General features: G+C 49.3%; 1 protein-coding gene across 4 annotated transcripts in view; it reads left to right on the top strand.

Annotated features, from left to right (window-relative positions):
- Positions 1 to 10,117: 10,117 nt before the first annotated feature.
- The window catches only part of KIT (KIT proto-oncogene, receptor tyrosine kinase), an 83,768-nt gene continuing 76,559 nt past the window's right edge, over positions 10,118 to 17,326 (top strand). For 2 of the 4 annotated variants that reach the window (XM_072748986.1, XM_072748983.1), the window contains exon 1: positions 10,118 to 10,338. In XM_072748986.1, coding sequence (XP_072605087.1) covers positions 10,272 to 10,338 — 67 coding nt within the window. In that variant the 5' untranslated portion in view covers positions 10,118 to 10,271. The remainder of the gene's footprint in view (positions 10,339 to 17,326) is intronic. The other 2 variants (XM_072748984.1, XM_072748985.1) reach the window with 1 other exon arrangement.

Genomic DNA, 17,326 nt, shown 5'->3' with positions numbered 1-17,326 from the left:
TGAGTGTTCTGGGCAGCTCTGCTTGGCCATCATGGCAAGAATTTGGTGATTTTTTTTTTCTCTCAGACTTATTGCCCCCAAATTAGATAATCATGAAAAATTTGGAGCTGGACAGACCCTCAGAAACTGTCAAGGGCACACCACTTTTCCTTTCAAAAGAGGAAGACATAAGTCCACGCATCCACGGGAGTTGGGCAAAGTTCGAGCTGATGAGCATGGGGGGCATAGATTTTGCCTCCTGCCCTCGGTCTTTTGCATGGTTTTCCCATTGGGTTAAACACTGCAAGAAATTTTTAAAAAACTGTCTATCTTGGAGAAAGTTAAATTTCAACAATAGTATAGGAGAGCTCTGTGTCTCACCACCCGGCTTCACCGGCCATCACCCACTCGGCCAATCTAGCTTTATCTATATTCCTGCCCACTCCCCGCCTTCCAACCCCTGCTGGAGAATTTTGAAGGGAATCTCAAGCATCATACATTTCAGTATAAATCTAAACAATAAAGACTCTCTTTTTTTTTTAAATATCAGCACAATGATATTACCATACCTCAAAAATAACAATATCGCTTAATATGATCAAGTGGCTTGCTGCTACTGTTCAAATTGCCCTCTTTCCCGCACGCTTTTTTTAATAGTTGGTTTGCAGTGAGCAAGTTTTGAACTTTTAGCAAATGCAAGACAGTGTGGAGGACACAGGGATGGTTAAAAAAAAACAAACTCTACCCTTTGGCTCTGAAAGGTCAAGAATGAATCTGAAACTCTACTGTTAAAGTGGATCAAATGTACACGGTGGTGCAGGGGGAAGCGATACAGGGTGGATGGAGGCTTGCTCACTGGCTGCCTGGGCCTAAGCCTACCTCCACCACCGACTCACCAGGTGACCCTAAGTAAGGCACATGGCCTAGCAGTGCCCTCCCCTCCTTACCTGTAAGATGGGGCTGGTAATACCCCGACCTCAAAGCCTTGCGATAATACAGGTAAACACTTACATCAGCACCTGAAACATCATAATTATGCACTAAAGACTAGATATTATTATAATATCCCAGCATGGTTATGACCCATTAATAAGTCTTGGAGGCACTTTGTAGTGGATGGTGAAAGGTGGAAAGTTCTGCTTATTATGCCACGAATAATAATACATAATAATAATTATTGTGGATGATGATGATGATGATGATGATAATGATGATGATGATGATTTGGGCCAGGGTTTATTTTTTTAATGTGCAAGTCAATTAAAATTAATTGCCTTTAATTGTCAATTACCAGTAATGCACAAGTGTTTTTGCACTCATATTCTGTCTCTTTCTTTTTCTCTCTCTGCTCACACTTTTCTCCAAGCTGAGGTCGTAAAGGCTTGATCCCTGAAGCCACATCTCCAAGGCATTTCTTCCCTTCAAGGCCTAAGGGATACAAGAGATCTGATTCCTAACTGAAATGGGATAGCAGCAAAGACGTTGCTGTAATCCCTATGCTCAGGATAACCGTCCTTCCTAGATTGCTTGATTTGGGCGGGTTGTCCTCTTCCACTCCCCAAAAGGTCCCAGTTTGGGTGATGAGTTATGTGATCACCCTACCTACACCTAAAACATGAGGCATGTTTTAAAAAACGTGGTTTGGAGTCACCCTTCCCCTATTTACTTTGTTGCTCACCTCTACCCCTGTGCACCTGCCACTCCCACCCTGTTGGGAGTATGCCCTGGTCTCCTCTGTCGACTAAAGGCCCATGGACAAGCTCTGCCCAGAGCTACTTATTTCTATCACTAGCAATGGTTTATGCTACAGTTTTGGGTTGTGTAACAAGGACCATGCTCCTATCGCTCTCCTTGCAATTATGGAAATCATTTCTATCAATCAAGAATGAGGGGTGGGGGGTGGGGCACCTGGGTGGCTCAGTGGTTGGGCATCTGCCTTTGGCTCTGGTCATGATCCCTGGTGTCCGGGATCAGGTCCCACATCAGGTTCCTTGCAGGGAGCCTGCTTCTCCCTGTGCCTGTGTCTCTGTCTCTCTCTGTCTTTCGTGAATGAATAAATAAACGAATGAATAGAATCTTAAAAAAAAAAAAAAAAGAATGAGTGGTGGATCCTTAATCTGAGATCATTTAGCTGCCAATTTTAGGAATTGCAAATATATTAAAATGTCTGTTTCCTCCCTCCCTTACCAATCAAGAGACCTGATTTATATGTGCTGTGCGTCAAATACATTTCTTACTCCCTGTATTTACTAACCCACTTCATAACTTTTAATCTTTTTTTAAAAAGATTTTATTTATTCATGAGAGAGGCAGAGATGTAGGCAGAGAGAGAAGCAGGCTCCATGCAGGGAACCCGATGCGCCACTCAATCCCAGGACTCTATCCCGGGACTCTAGGATCACACTCAAAGCTGAAGGCAGACACTTAACCATTGACCCACCCAGATGTCCCAATAACTTTCAGTCTTAAAGCAAGTTTTTCTTACGCCTGCAGTATGACTTCTCTATCAGATCCTTAGGAAAATGTAAAAAGGTGAAAAAGTCATGGTGCTTAGTATGAGGATAAGACAGATTTGGATTATACAAATGTATGACAACAGTAATACATTCTTTTTTAAGTTGGCTTTCTTGGAGCCAAAACAAATCCTAATAAAATAAAAATCGTAGAAAAAGCACCCAGATGCATAATTTGTCACTTAATTCCATTTTGCAGACAGGCAGCGCCTACTGCGTGCATCATGGCTTTGTATGGGGCAAGCCTTTCAGTAAGATCCACAGTGGAAACAGCACGGTTTCCTCAAAGAATGTATTATTTAATGGAGAGGCTATGACAGGGTTGCAAATAATCCTATTAAAAAGCAATGAAAGATATATGACTTAAGAGAGAGAGGTCTGAACCATGTGCTGTGGGGATTTATAGGACACAAATGTGACTCTAAAGTTGAGAAATACTCCTAATTCTGGGAAGTAGTGTGGATTTAGATAAGAAGCCCTATCTTTGTTGCTTTTTTAATTTATTTATGTTTGTAGAGTGGCCCAGGCATATGAAGTTCTCAGCAATGGTTGTTGATAATTACAATAAAGCAATCTTGTGGTGTCACATTTTAAGTACTAGAGGTAGATAGTCATGTACATTACACACATACATGTACGGCATGTTCATATAATACACGCCACACATTTATGCATACACATCCATATATACTTATATATATAATATGTATAAAATATTAAGTCCTATATAAGTATGTAGAGAGAGGAGAGTGGCATATATGTGTATGACTCTAGGGTTTTCTTTCTTTTTAAGATTTTATTTATTTATTCATGAGAGACACAGACAGAGAGAGGTAGAGACACAGGCAGAGGGAGAAGCAGGCTCCATGCAGGGAGCCCGACGTGGGACTCGATCCCAGGTCTCCAGGATCATGCCCTGGGCTGACGGCAGATGTTCAACCACTGAGCCACCCAGGCGTCCGACTCTAGGGTTTTCAAGTCAACTCCTACATCTCTCCCATTTCACACTTGTTTCTTCTGTTTTTCTCATGTTTCTCTGTTTTCTTCATTCCCTTGTCTTGGCTTCACATTGGGTTTCCACCTCCCTTTTCCGACCATCCTCCCCCAACAAAAAGATCTTCAAAATCTCCCCCTTCTGGTCCTGTCACCTTCCTTAGCCCACAAATTTCTCAAGCTCCCCAGATTCCCCTCAATCTCTTGCCCCATCCCCTCCCTTCTTGCACCATTACGTTTTTTTCTTTCTTTTTCCTTTTTCTTTCTTTTTCTTCTTTCTTTCTTTCTTTCTTTCTTTCTTTCTTTCTTTCTTTCTTTCTTTTTCTTTTTCTTTCTTTTTTTCTTTCTTTCTCTCTTTCTCTTTTTCTTTCTCTCTCTTTCTCTCTTTCTTTCTCTCTTTCTCTCTTTCTTTCTCTTTCTTTCTTTCTTTCTTTCTTTCTTTCTTTCTTTCTTTCTTTTCTTTCTTTTTTGGGGAATGAGATTGAGCAGAGGATAGGGCCAAGAGAGAGAACCTCAAGTGGACTCCACACTGTGTGCAGAGCTGAACATGGGCTCCACCCCATGACCCTGAGATCATGACTGAGCTGAAATTAAGAGTTGGCCACTTAACCCACCGACCCACCCAGGCGCCCCTGCACCATGACATCTCTTGAAAACTTATCAAACAATAAATCCTTGGGTCCACTTCTTTGCTTCAAATTCATTACTCAATCCCTTGCAGCCTGGATTCTGGCCCCACAAACTGTGTGTGTGTGTGTGTGTGTGTGTGTGTGTGTGTGTGTGTGTGTGTGTGTATGTGTATGTGTCCAAGGGTGAGAGTACATGTTTAATCACCAAAGAGCTCTGGGTTAACCAAGAAAGTGAGGTATCACAGTAGTTAAGCACAGTGCCTATGGACTCAGCCCACCAGGGGTTCAAATCCTGGTGCAGGTTATTTAATTTCCCTGTGCCTCAGTTTCTTCAACCGTAAAGTGGAAAAGACGGACAAGTTATCCGGCAGAGTTACTGTGAAGATTAAACGATTTTGTGCCCGTAAAGAATTCGGAACTAGGTGTTGCCAGTTCCTATTATTATGCAGTTACAAACTGCACTGGATGCTTTTCTGCCCTTATCTAATTTGACTTCCCTAAGAGAGCAAATACAACCGAATCCTCCGACTTCCCTGAAAATCTCCTTTTGCGGCTCCCCTCTCTGTTTTTTTTTTTGCCTTTCTGACCCTTGCTTCTCAGGTTCCTTTGTGGAACCCGTTTCTGCTTGTCTCTTGCATGTGGGTGGTGCCCAAGGCGCTGGCCTCAGCCCTCTGCTCTCCTGGTGGGGGGCACTGGCTGGGGTGACCTCGCCTGGTCCTCGGGGGCAGCAGCCACCTCCCTACAGCCTGATCCTATCTGAGCTCCAGGCCTGCATCTCGAGCTTTCAGGAACTTCCTGAGCACCTTGAACTCAATATGCTGAGCCACTAGACCTCCAGCTGCCACTCCAACCCCACTTTCCTGTTTGGCCAAAGGGAAGCACCTTGTAGCTCACACTTGAAACCCGGGCACATGCTCTTCGCAGTCATCTTCCGTAGGGCTGTGGGTGATGGGGGCCTACCCGGTTACCTACCTTCTCTCTTATCCGCCCCTCTCACCTTCTCACCTGCACCAACTTGGTTCAGCTCACCGTTTCTCCTGGGGATCACCCCACCAGGCTCCCTGCTATTTTCTTCAGGCCCCAAGGTTTGTCCCCTTTCAACTCACCCTTGACTGGGCTTCCCCGCTCTCTTTCAAAATGCAAACCTTACCGCATCTGGCCCCAGCCTGAAGACCTGGAGTGACTCTTCAGAGGATGAAGTTCATGTTTCTTGGCCCGTATTGGCCTTGTTTATCTCTGTGCTCCCCACTTTCCCTCCCTGCACGCCCTATCTCGCTAGCTGTCCTGTGCTTCATGACTTAGGGTTCTGGAATCCTGGTGCTGTGTCTTGCCTCTGGCCCCTTCACACCTGTGCTTTCTGTCTCTTGAACATAGTCCCCTGTTGGCTCTGCCTTCCTCTCCTCCTGACCCCTCCGAATCTAAGCGCCACCTCTTTGGGGGAGCTACACAACGTGATTTAGCTGCTCATCTGTGTTCAGACATCGCTCTGTGCGTATCTCCATTTGGGTATGTGTCACAGCTTCATCTCTGACCCCCTTACGTGTCCCTTCTTTCTCTCCAAGTCCCAGGAGGGCAGCATCTGTGTCTTACCTAACTTTGCATTCCTCGCACATCTGGCTGGCACATCTGGCACACGGAGGGTGTTCAATAAATACAGAATGAAATCTTGAGCCAAGGGCATATATCATTTTCTTTCATCTTCGTAAACTGTGAGGTGGCTATGGTTAGACATCTGGCACATCTGGCACACGGAGGGTGTTCAATAAATACAGAATGAAATCTTGAGCCAAGGGCATATATCATTTTCTTTCATCTTCGTAAACTGTGAGGTGGCTATGGTTAGACTAGGGTCTACCACTAAGGATCGTACGTTCGTTTCTTCCACTTTACAGACAAGAGACTTTCAAACAGTTGCCAGGAGAGTCGGGAGTACGAAGTGACAACCTGGAAAAGGATTGTACCCTTTGTGTAGTAATTCTATCTCTAGAAATTCCTCCTAAATAATCAGAAGCAGAAAAGCTTTATTCACCAAGATGCTCATCACCAAGTAATTCATGATAGAAAAAATACTGGAAAAAATAGAGAAATAATTCAACATCCAGAATTATGGTACATAATGCAACTAAACATTATGGTGCCATTATACACGGCTTCCAAAGAATGTTTAATCACCCAGGACAACGCTTCTGTTATGCCTGGTAAAAAAAAAGATGGATAGAAAACTAACAAAAATTATAAAATCTTAAATCACAAAAATGAGAAAAAAAAACCTTACAATAAGCAGAGAAATAAGATTTGACAGAAACATACCAAAATGAACTCTTTAGTAGTTATGTCTTGGGTGGTTTTTGTTTTTTTTAATAATCTTTGGCCTTTCTTTGATTTTCTACAATGGGCACCTTTGCTTTTACAGTCAGAACTACAAAAATTGTTAAGTTGTAATGAGCATCTTTTGTTTTGTTCCTTCTTCCTCCCGTGGGAGTACCTCAGTTTTTCTTTGGGGACACATCCTTCCTCATTCTTAGACCTCATGGTGTGGGTGAAGTGGATCCTCAACCCCGGGCTCCAGGGGTGGGTGTGGGATCCAGACGCAGTCAATCATCATATTGTACCCATCTGGCTTCAGTGATGGGTCCCAGGTGAGCATATGACTTAAGCCGGGTCAGTACTTCTATAGGAGATGTTCATGGGGGCAGAAAAGCTCTGCTCACATTCATACTAATACGCTGTGAGCCTAGAGCTGCCTAAGTGCATATGAAGACAGGAAGCCATACAGGCGTGTGCTGCTGAAAGATGGACGTGGAGAAAATGCATGTACACACACACACACACACACACACACACACATCACTCCACACCACACCACACACATTACCTTCAAGTCCTGGTGACTTTGAATTCTTGAATCTAGGAAAGTCTCGAATGCTATCATCACTGGACTTTCCAGTTATAAGATCCATAAATTTTAGGTTTTTGGTTTTTGGGTTGAGTACGTTTGAGCTGAGTATCTTTTCTTTTAATATTTTATTTATTTATTCATGAGAGACAGAGAGAGAGAGAGGCAGAGACATAGGCAGAGGGAGAAGCAGACTCCTTGCAGGGAGCCCGACGAGAGACTCGATCCCAGGACCCCAGGATCATGCCCTGAGCCAAAGACAGATGCTCAACCACTGAGCCACCCAGGTACTCTTCTTCTTTTTTTCTTTTTTTAAAGATTTTATTTATTCATTTGATAGGGGAGGAGGGGCAGAGGGAGAGGGAGAAGCAAACACTTGGATGAGCAGGGAACCCAACATGGGACTTAATCCCAGAACCCTGGGATCATGACCTGAGCCAAAGGCAGATGCTTAACCGACTGAGCCACCCGGGCGCCCTGAGCTGGGTTTCTACAAGTTGCAATCAAGAGTCCTCACTAACACAGTTATGAAAACAATGAACTATGTAAAATATAATTTATAAAGGGCTGTAGGAGGGCTGTCACACAAAAAAAGTACAGAATTGGCCCTGTACACCCTACCTGACGACGTAAAACATTTCCATCGTTGTGTTTCTATTGGACGTGTTCTGAAATAGAGTTCACTCGCGTAGCAGGCCACTCTCAGTACCTTCTATATGCCTTCTGTCAGTACATGGCTGGCATGAGGTGTTATTAAAAATAGCTTGTAACCCTAAAGGCACAGCGGCTGGCGGCTTCCTGTTATGCCTGGCATTCAGTCTTTCATTGCTGGACCTGAGGAGATTTGGGGTCTCTCAGGAAAGAGCTTGGAGTGAATGAAGGGGTACTTGGGAGTTTGGGGCAGGGACTTTTTTCCCAGTTGATTCAGAAGGACTTCAATATTCTAACAACCTGTATGGCCAACTTGGTGTGTCTTGGCTGAACACAAACCAAGTTAGCAGAGATCAGAGTTTCTTTGGGGGGATCTGCCTACCTTCCCAGGCAAGGACTTTGTCTTTATGAATTATTGGGGGTCTTGTGCCTACCAACGTGCTCAATAGATATTTGGGATGACTGACAGCCCAGCATTGTTTAATTCCCTATTCTGGTTTTTTTTTTTTTTTTCTGATAGAAGTTTCCTGCCTAGAATTAAATTGCAATATGGTCCCTTTTCACCCGCTCTTCTGAAGACTTGTTATCCTCTCCAATATCAGTTGATTGAAGAAGAAAATTGTAAATTTTCTCTCTCAGGCATAATGTTGATATTTTAACTCACAGTGATTTTTTTTTCTTGCTACAAAATGGATTTTAGAAATAAATCAAGATCCCAGAAACTTATGATTGCTTTGAGTGGTAGCTTTTATCTCTGTCATCCCAAGAAAAAGATGTGGTCTGATGGCCCAGAGCACAAACAGAGACCTTTGAATTTCAGTTTTCCCACAGCTGTATGACTTGATATATTTGCTAGGACATGACATGGGGGTGGGGGGTTCCCAGTCTTGACTCTAAGGAGGGTGGCAGGGTCCACCTTTGTCTATTAAAAATGGTCCTCCCGTACCCAGCTATTCCTTGTTCAAAGTAGACACTTAGATGCTTGTTGAATGAATACATGAGTTTAAGGAGAGGCAATCATACATATTGACCTCGAAGTGATAATTTTTTGAAAAGATTATTTATATATTTATTTGAGACGGAGAAAGAGAGAGAATGAGTGCAAGGATGGGCAGAGGGAGAGAGAGCAGCAGTCTCCCCCACTGAGTGGGAGCCCGATGAGGGGGGCTCCATCCCAGGACCCCAGGATCATGACCTGAGCAGAAGTCAGACTTTTAGTCGACTGAGCCACCCAGGCACCCCTAGCAGTGATCATTTTTAAGTGATTAGCTTTAAAACTCATTTCTTTAAAAAAAAAAAAAAAACTAACTTGGGTCCTATCATTATCCAACAGGAGAGCTTTCGATATTAAATAAAGTGGGGCGGTTACTTACACATTTTGGATGTCATTTTAGAGAAAAGTCCAGGTATATCTATATTATTCGACCACTTTTTCCGATGGGCACCCTTTTTTTGTCTATTTTCCACTCTTAAGCTCTCTGGTAAGGCGTTTTACTGGGTTTATTAAGAAGCCAAAGGGAAAGGCCATCATACCTGGAGTCAGCCTTAGAAGGACTCCCTGGCCCCTGTACCTGCTGTGCGATCTGAGGCCACTTTTAAAGCCCAAGTAAGGAGCACTGCGCTCCCCCTGCCTCGCAAAGCTGCTGCTGTGAGCCTCAAACCGGATTCAGAGCCCGGAGGAGCGGCAAAGCCCGGGGTAGCCTCGGGCGGAGCCCCTCCCAGGCGGTGGAAGCTGGTTGAAGAGAATTATTTTACTAATACGTTGCCCCTGGTGCAGGTTAGGGCAGCTAAGGGGACCGGGGACGGTGCTCTGGCTCCGAGGCAGGGGCGCCGAGCGATCGGCCGGGGTGCGGGGCTGGGGGGTCGGGGGTCGGGGGCTCCCGAATTGCTTAGCGCTGCAACTGTGGCGCAAAGTCGTCTAAAGACGCGGGCTCCCAGAGCAAACTTCGCCGCGGCCGCCTCTCCCCGGCCCGGCTCGCAAGCCAAGCCCGCTCCTCCGAGAGCCGCGGCGGGGTCCGCGGGCGGAGGCCGCAGCGCCCCGGGGAAGCCGCCGGTGCGCTCCCGGCGCGGAGCAGGTGGAGCCGGGCGGAGGGAGCGACCTGCGCCCGCTCGGGTCAGGCGCCCCCTGGGGCCCCCTCGACGGACGGGAGGGGAGAGCGAGCGGGGGCCTCGCCGCTAGTGCCCGGCGCGCCCCGCCCCTGCCGGCTCCTGCACCCCCCGCCCCGGAGCGGACCTCATTGTCTGGGGAGCACCTGCCAGGTGGCGGGCCCGCGCCCTAAGGTGCGCTGGGTGCCCGGCTTCACAGCCCCTCCCCGGGAGCCGCGCCGGGCGCGACCACATCACAGGGGAGGCGGGGAGGGGGCGCGGTGCAGGGCCCCGGGACCAGCCCGTCGGAGGCGCGGCGGCCCGCGAGCCCCGGGCGGGGGGGAGGCGAGGAGGGGCGCGGGGAAGGGGCGTGGCCGCGCGGAGGGAGGGCGCTGGGAGGAGGGGCCGGCTCGGCGCTCGCCGCTCGCCGCTCGCCGCTCTGGGGGCTCGGCTCCGCCGCGCTCCGTGCACTTGGGCGCGAGCAGGAACGGGGAGCGGAGCTCCGGTCCCGGCGCAGCCACCGCGATGAGAGGCGCTCGCGGGGCCTGGGATTTCCTCTGCGTCCTGCTCCTGCAGCTCGGCGTCCAGACAGGTGGGCCCCCGGGGCGCGCCCCCCGCGTGCCCACCCCGGCGCCGCCGGCGCGCCCCGGGGCTGCAGCCCGCGGGCCGGGGCCGGGGCCGGGGCCGGGGCCGGGGGCGGGGGCGGGGGTGGGGGTGGGGGTCCGCAGGGGTGGCCGACGACCCCCGGTGCCCGTGCTCCTCCGCCTCCGGAGGCTCGAGGCGTGCCCGGGACGCCCCGCGCGCTGCCTCGCTCACCTGCGCGGGGAGCCCCTGGGGCGGGCGGCGGGGGCGCGGGGCGGGAGGGCGCGAGCTGTGCGGGTCGGGGCGGCTTTTGTGCGCGGGGCGCGCGGGGGCCGAGGCGGGCGGGCGGGCGGGGCCGGGTCCGCACCCAGCGCGTTACCTCCGCGCGGCGAGGCGCGGCCGCTGCTTCCTTTTGTTGAAAGTTGCGCGTGTGGCCGGAGCGCGCAGGTTCGCGGCCGCGCCGAGGGCGAAGTTGCCGAGGCCCCTCCGCACACCGCGGGCGCCCTTTGCGGCCCGGAGCTGGGGACAGAGCCGCCGCCGCCCCCCGGGTCCCCCCGCCCCCGGCTATAGGCGTGTCCGCCCGGGGACCGGACCCCTGAGCCCGGAGGCGGCGGCTGCGGGGACAACTTGGGCAGGGCGCGTGCAAAGCAGCCGCTAGGCTGCAGACTTTCTGCTGTGGATCCCACGCCGGAGGCTCGCCCCTTTCCGCCGCGGGGCCGTTTCTTTCCTGCCACGCGCCTCCGAGCGGCCGGGAGGCAGGGACCGCGCGCTGGGCGCCCCCCCGCCCCCGCCGCCGCCGCCCGACAGCCCGGCGGGGCTCTGCGAGCCGCTCGAGCCGGGTCTGCGCCCTGGAGCCGCGGGGCCGCGTCCTCCCGGGAGCTGGGAGATCTGCAGCACCCCGCCCCACGTGACAGCTGCACTCCGGGGCCGCCGGGGGCGGGGGTGGGAGACGCAGTGGAACTTTCTGCAAACCGTGCTTGCATCTGTCCCGAAAACCCGGTTCTGTGTGCGCGGGAACTTGGGTCTGAAGGCGGTGGTGGAGGAGGAGGAGGAGGAGGACTCGCAGGCTCCTGGAAGCCCTGGGTCAGATTCCTCCCCTCCCCTGCACCCCCCCCCCCCGTTTTTTTTTCTGGGTGTCGCTAGTGCACGAGCGAGTGCAGGGCGCCGGGCTAAGCCGTAAAACCCAGGTCATTTTTTTTTTTTTTTTTTTTTTTTTTTTTTGCAAAAACCCTTTAAGGCCATCCCGATGGTGCAAGGACAGAAAGTGAGTCTGAACTGGAATTTAAGGGGCTTAAAAAAAAGAAAGAAAAGGAAGCATCGTTATGAACTGTCGTGTACTCCATTGACCGCCGGCCCGTTCCCCTAAAGTCCCCGGGTCCAGCCGGCCTGCTCCCGGGCTTGGAAGGAGGCATTGTGCGGAGGAAGAGAGGCCTTGCATCTGGACCCTGTGAGATGGGGGGGGGGGGGGGGGCGTGGATCAGGAACCAGGGCCCGGTTTCCGTGGCGGATTTGACCGCCTAAGCTTCAAATGACACATTTGGTCCTCCTGTCTTTGTGCCTTGGCATTTTAAATTGCAGCTAAGGTATGTTCAGGGACCCGAATAGGGCGCCAGAAAAGACAGACCACGCAGAATAGTTCCCTTTTTAAAAATTACATGAATCGGTCGCCTCTGTCTTCATGAATATCCTGCTCCCTTCAATAGATTTTTGGCAGAGGGAGTTTTAGGGCTGGCTCCTGGGGGGCAGTGTGGTATAGTGACAGAGCCTTGAGCTGCCCTTCTCGTTCTCCTTTTTGCAGCATGTATTAGCGGTGTGCCCTTGGCAGGTCATTTAAATTCTGGAGGTCCCAGTGTCCTCCAGAGAACAGTGAGGCATCGGCATCATGAAGGATCCTTTGGGTTCCACATTCTCCTCTTCCAGTGTTCTGGGTGTAGACTACAATTTTTCTCAATTCTTTCCCTGATTCCTTTCTGGCTCCCTGAAATTGCTCTGCCTCTCCCCTCTGGGGAACCACTGGTGGTTGCTACTGCTCCAGCCCTATGCTAAAGCAGGGGGGTGTGGTTTATTCCTGCTCCCTCCCCAGTCCCCACCTTTGCCTTGTTTCCCTTTGAATACAACCTGGGAGGTGCCAACTCTGTAGGACCCTCCATCACCGCTCCCCTCAGTATTTACAACTCCTGTGCCCGGCAACACGAGCCTGCCAGGAATAGTGAATCACACTTTCCTCTCGTTCCTGCAGGTGTGAGGCCAGAGTCATACCCAGCAGCTGGCCAAGGGACATTTTGGTTCTTATCCTGTTTGGAATAATACGGTGGTTCTGTAAAGGGATCCCAGCAAAGTCACTTAGCCCCATTCTGATCTTTCCCCCTCATCCACACATTTTTTTTTTATGACTTGATAAAGTCTGTATGCTGTGTTATTGCGATGCATTCTCTGAAGTGCCTTACATTTCATTTTGTGTGTTGTGTAGTTGTTTTTTATTCAAAACTGGGCTAGGTCCGTGTTTTGGGGTGGGGGAGTCTGGGAGAGGGTTTCATGTGGTATTTCTAGTCCTCCCAACAAGCCCTGGAGGCAGTAGTCTTACCATCCTTACCATTTTTATAGCTGGAGACAGTGGCTGAGGATAAGTCTGTTATCAAAATCATCAATGGTGAAGTCTGACATTAGCCCAACTGTATATCCATTCACAGCCTTAACAGAATCAGTTGTGAGATCATTTGAAGCTATTCACTGAGCACATATTGTATGCTGGGGTATCGCTGGAGGCTCTGAGAATATGGGATGGCCCTCCAAATTTTGGTAAAAAAAAACAAAACCTAGAATTGCCTGTCTTAGGACGTCTGACTTAAAGTGTTCTCAGTTTGAGGGAAGTATTCACTGGGGAGGGGGAATCATTCAATATAGCTTTGATGGGGGGGTACTTAGGCAACTGACCCTGCTCCTGAGGGCTCTAGGTGTTAGCTGTCCCATTCCTAAGGCCTCGGAAATGAAGACCAATGGTCTCTCAAATGATGATGAAAGTCAGTTGAGATTTTTTGTTTCCATCCCCCTCTCCAAAAAATTAAAATGCTCTTAGCATTATCATATACTTGTGGCATAGCTGTGAAAGAGCAGACTCCCAGGAATGAGTTCACACCACCGGCCATTTACCCTGAATGGGCACAGTTGAGCCAGAAAGGCAGTTTACCACTCATAACCCCAAACACATCCGCATCAGAAACGTGCCAAGTGTCTCGTGGGCTTCCCTGGTCGTGCGCGTTTGTTTAGGGACAGATGTTGTTGTGCTGATGGATTTTGCTGCTGTTGTTGACAGCTGCCAGAAGTTGCCCTTAGGATTTTGACTCATTTCCTCAAGTCTCCCCGCCCCCAGCCGATGAGAGGACACCGGGAAATGAGCCACGGTGTCCTGGTGTCCCGAGCAGAAATCTTAAAGCTGGCCTTGCAGGATGAGAACCTCTCCGAGGCAGTGGTCAAGGCTGCAGCAGCGTTGGCTCCAGAATGGATTTAGTTGGAGGGTCCACAGGCTGGGACGAGGGAAGTTCTTTGTTTTGCAGCATGCACGGGAGGGGACTTTCCAAATAAGGGACTGAAAGGCCTTGGAAGGAATCTCAAGTGTGCAAAATTTCATAGGCGGTTTCTGTAACTTGAATAAGGATAAGGTGGCTTTGTGACTGCAAGTCCAGAGCGAGGAGCACCTGCCAGGGAGTAAGCAGAGGTACCGGTGTGAGTCGAGGGCAGAGCCAGGGTAAATCTGTGTCGAAGGGGAGGGGACTCTGAGGAAGCCTGGCCCAGGACCTCTGATTCTGGACGTTTGGGACCCGAGACAGCCCAACTTTTGACTTCAGACTCTAACTAAGTAGGGAGACTTTACCGGCTGCTGGCCCCTGGACATGTTTGTTTTGTTTTGTTTTCCCCCACATGCTGCTTTTTAGGAAAACATCGAGGCAGTGCTTAAAAATCTGGAGAATTTATGTCAAGTTCTCGATTTCTCTGTTCTCTTGAAGAACGGAAAACTCTGCCTCTTTAGATGGGACTTGTGCTCCTTAGGAGGCTCCAGGAGATACCACTCTTTGCTGCCAGCCCTAAGACATTGTAGGCTTTAAGCCTCAGGCGCTGGTGAGCATAGATGGGCCACGCAGGTACCTAGTGGACAGGTACCTGGTGGACAGGTATTTGGTGGATGGGTATCTGGTGGGCAGGTATTTGGTGGACAGGTACCTGGTGGACAGGTATTTGATGGACAGGTACCTAGGGGACAGAGCGCAGGCCTAAGGAGTGAAGACAGCCTTGTATTAATTAGTCTGCTGGCTTCGTGGCTGAGACCTTTGGGGGCTTGGAGCAAGTCTGTCACCCCACTGAATTTCCTTTTTCACCCTCGTTTCAGCTGTGTGACTTTAAATTACGAAACCATTCTGTTCCAGTAAATCTGTTCTACGTGTAGCGTTTTTAGAATGGTTGCCAGTACAAGCTCAATACATGTCAGTCAATAATTACCATCTGTAAAATAGGAATTACTGTTTTCCCCAAGATGGAAATCATGCCTACTCTCATATGATTGTCCTAAAAATCAGAAAGAGATTCTTGTCCAGATGCTTGGCACAGGGCCTGGGATGGGATGGGCACCTAATGAGTGAGTGAGCTCTGTGAGGATGTAGAATTTGACGGTTTCTCTTTGGAACCTTTCATGCAAGGTACCAATTAAGTACTAACATGACAGCTTTTAACGTGAAATAAACTTTACTTCTTGTTTTGAGTTTTATATAGCTTTTGACCTAACTGTTGGGAATCCCTACTCGGAGACTGGATGGATGTTGAACTTTTTTTTTTTTTTCTCCCCCAGAAAGACAAACAACTCAGACGATTTCTCCAGTGAAAACATTCACATCTGCTGGTTTTTCCATTCATCCTATGCTCTGGCCTTCATGCTATATTTTGGTTACCACACACTTTGTTGGGTACCTGCCTCCTTTTCTGATGGTTACGTTTTCCACACTTGCAAACGTCAGGCTAAATTGTTATCCAGGGCGGGTGGCATCAGAGTTAAGACCTTGGGCTCCTAAACGGGACCACCTGGGGTTTGTGTCCACTTGGGCCCCTTGCCACCTGTGCGATCTGGGTGAGGACTCTTCCTCTCTGTAAGCCTCAGTCCTTCATGTGTGACCCGGGGATGATGGCATGGGCTCCCAAAAGGGGATCACATGCCCTAGCATGGTGTCTCACGGGGACAGCATGGGAACTCCACATGAGGCTGATTCCATGGCCCTCTTTCAGCTTTGTCTCTTAGAAAAAAAATTGGAAATGGTTTGAAACCAGATTTTGTAGAGGGCTGTTTTTGGTACTAAGGTGAGAAATGTGTACACTTCATGTCTAGCTTTAAAAAAAAAAAAATCCGCTGGTAGTGGCAATGCATAGTTCTCCCCCGGGTTCTTTGTTCCACTTTATTCTTAGGCCTGTCTTGGTGGATCCAGATTTCCAGACGAAAGTTCAGGAGGGGACAAGTCTGTAGAATGGCCATTTTCTCAATGTGAATAAGTGGGTCCAGGGTCCAGGGACCCTGTTACTTTGTGAAGTGGGATGAAAGCACCTCAAGAGTGAGGGGTTTTTCTGTGACCACCTTCCCTAGGAGTGAGGGACCCGGCTGACCTTGGCCTTTGCCTCAGGCTGGACACACAGCGGTGCTCCGTAGATGTGAGCTTAACATCTCCCGTTCTCCAGCACTTGTGCAGCATTTGAACATAGTAAATGCTCAGTAAACCTTTCAGAACGGGTCTTAGGAAGATCTGTCAATCCCTAGGCCTTGGTCCTTGCAGGCACTACAGGTGTGGGCCAGAGGGGAGGGGGGCCTGAGAGCAGAGCCTCCAATTTAAATCCAACTTGGTGTCAAAAGAAGTGCAAAGTGATTTCTGTGCGTTGGAGGGTAGAGTGTAGTTGAGGCTTCAATTGGGAAAAAACCGTGGGAACAGAGGACAAGTCTTAGGATCTTATTTGAGGATTGTCACATCTTCCAGTTGGTGTGGTGGTTGGTGTGGGTAGGGAATCGAAGGGGAAGAGAGGCAGGAAAGGTGGGCTCTTTGATTAGCCTCAAGGAACATTGGAGGGAGGGAATATTTATTGTTGCGTTTGGTCCAGATTCTTTTTTTTTTTTTTAAAGATTATTTAGTGTTTTATTCCTGAGAGACACAGAGAGAGATAGAGACATAGGAAGAGGGAGAAGCAGGCTCCCTGCGGGGAGCCCCATGTGGGACTCGATCCCAGGACCCTGGGATCATGACCTGAGCTGAAGGCGGATGCTCAACCATGGAGCCACCCAGGCGTCCCGGTCCAGATTCTGAAAAGAGCTGAGAGGTCAGGGCTAGTGTGGACCTGACCCCGTAGTGGCTCTCTGGGTTTTGCTCACCATCAGGCCAGGGCTGCTCACTCCACCATTCCATCCAATCCCCAACCTCCCCTGAAAACTTGGACACCCCCTTGCTGTGGGTAGCCAAGACCAAGGGAGGGTGTATGTGCTTGTGTGTGCATTTTAGGAAAATACCCCTAACGTAATATTTACTATCCTAATCATTTTTAGATGTACGTTCACGTTGTTGGGCAGTCCGTCTCCAGAACGTTTTCAATCTTGCAAAACAAACTCTGTGCCCATTAAACACTAACTCCCTATTACCCCAGCCCCTGGCAACCGTCATTCTGTTTTTCTGTATTTACGAGTTCGACTACTCTAGGGACCTCATAGAAGTGGAATCGTTCAGGATTTGTCTTTGTGACTGGCTTAGTTCACTTGGCATAATGTCTTCAAGGTTCATCCACGTTGTAACATATGTTAGGATCTCCTTCCTCTTTAAGGAGGGAAATGTATGTATATGTGTATGTATGTATGCATATGCATATGCACATGTATAAGTTTATGCCATATTTTGTTTATCCTTTCATCCATCAATGGACCACTGGGTGGCTTCTCCCCTTTTGGCTGTTCTGAATAATGCTGCTGTGAACATGGGCGT

Source organism: Vulpes vulpes, chromosome 2, assembly GCF_048418805.1.
Source record: "Vulpes vulpes isolate BD-2025 chromosome 2, VulVul3, whole genome shotgun sequence".
NCBI lineage: Eukaryota > Metazoa > Chordata > Mammalia > Carnivora > Canidae > Vulpes > Vulpes vulpes.
The sequence above is the reverse complement of the archived record's forward strand: the minus strand, read 5'-3'. Positions and strand labels throughout refer to the sequence as shown.